Source organism: Atta colombica, unplaced genomic scaffold, assembly GCF_001594045.1.
Source record: "Atta colombica isolate Treedump-2 unplaced genomic scaffold, Acol1.0 scaffold261, whole genome shotgun sequence".
Classification (NCBI taxonomy): Eukaryota; Metazoa; Arthropoda; class Insecta; order Hymenoptera; family Formicidae; genus Atta; species Atta colombica.
The window spans coordinates 1,240,776-1,241,983 of record NW_017259361.1 but is presented as its reverse complement, the minus strand read 5'-3'; the positions used below and the strand labels follow the sequence as shown (position 1 = coordinate 1,241,983).

The following is a 1,208-nucleotide window of genomic DNA, read 5'->3' as shown; positions in this document are numbered from 1 at the left end:
TTATAAAAAAATTAATAAATTAATACTCATACAAATTTAACATCTTATAATTATTTAATTAAAAAATGAAAGATAATATTTCTTGTAAAAATAAAAAACTATTTACATTATTAATATCGAAATATTAATATAAAAATATTAATATAAAATATTAATATAAAAATTTAATTATGAAATTTTTATATATAATTGCTGTTTCATGTCTTATTAAATACACACTCACTTGTAATAATGCTGGACCTATGACAGGAATTAGAAAACCTTGATATAAAAATTCAAGTAACTGTTTTTGTACCATCGGATGTGCTACTTGTGTAACTGCATTGCAGAATTCTAGAGAATTCATGAGTTGTGTAAGTGCAGGTAAGTCATTTACATCATCCGGTGTCAATTGATGCCAATCATCTGTTTCAATGTTAAGTTTCCTTGGAAGTAAAGAATAAAGACCACTCAATCCTGTAGCTAGTACCTAAGTAAATATAGAAAATATCGTTTTTTATTTTTGTGCACAAATTTGTAAACATATTTGATTTCAAAATAACAATATTGTATTATTTACAGGACATATATTGGAACGATCAGCAATGTATAATCCAATTTCGTCATTTTTTTTTGAAAGTGACATACACAATAACATAGCATCACGCGCTTGCTGACCAACACCTCCTTCTCGATGAATATGAGGTATTAATAGATTAAATATAATAAATCTGAAATAATTAATAATTTTTAATGATTATATATTCATATAAAGTATCATTTATCATAAAATAAGATATTAAAAAATAAGATATTACTTATTTTTTCCGGATGCAGTTGGATGAAAGAACAAATCAAGTAACGCCATATTTTGCATTAAAGCAACACATAACTGATTCAATAGTACTACTAATTTTTTTTCTATTTCTAATGGCATAATATCGTTTGAACATTCTTCTAACAATCGTAGAAGTGGCCTCGTAACTGTTTCATGTGCAAGAAGAGTACCACTATGTGAAACTAATAATTCATAAAGCTTTATTTGTTCCAATCTTACTGCATTATTAAATCTGTAAAAAATTTTTACGTATAATATATGTATAATATAATAACTTTTATATACAGAAAAATAGATATACATATAAATATGAATATATAGATCTAATGAAATAAATATATTCAAATATGTTTAAAAAATAAAATCTTAAATATTAAATTAATAAGAATAG

General features: G+C 23.5%; 1 protein-coding gene across 1 annotated transcript in view; it reads right to left on the bottom strand.

Annotated features, from left to right (window-relative positions):
- LOC108689161 (UPF0518 protein AAEL005291-like) overlaps nucleotides 1-1,208 on the bottom strand; it is a 6,653-nt gene that overhangs the window by 3,813 nt on the left and 1,632 nt on the right. The window contains exons 3-5 of the mRNA XM_018195810.1: nucleotides 798-1,049; nucleotides 560-710; nucleotides 224-469 (exon numbers count right to left, since the gene is read on the bottom strand). Coding sequence (XP_018051299.1) covers nucleotides 224-469; nucleotides 560-710; nucleotides 798-1,049 — 649 coding nt within the window. The remainder of the gene's footprint in view (nucleotides 1-223; nucleotides 470-559; nucleotides 711-797; nucleotides 1,050-1,208) is intronic.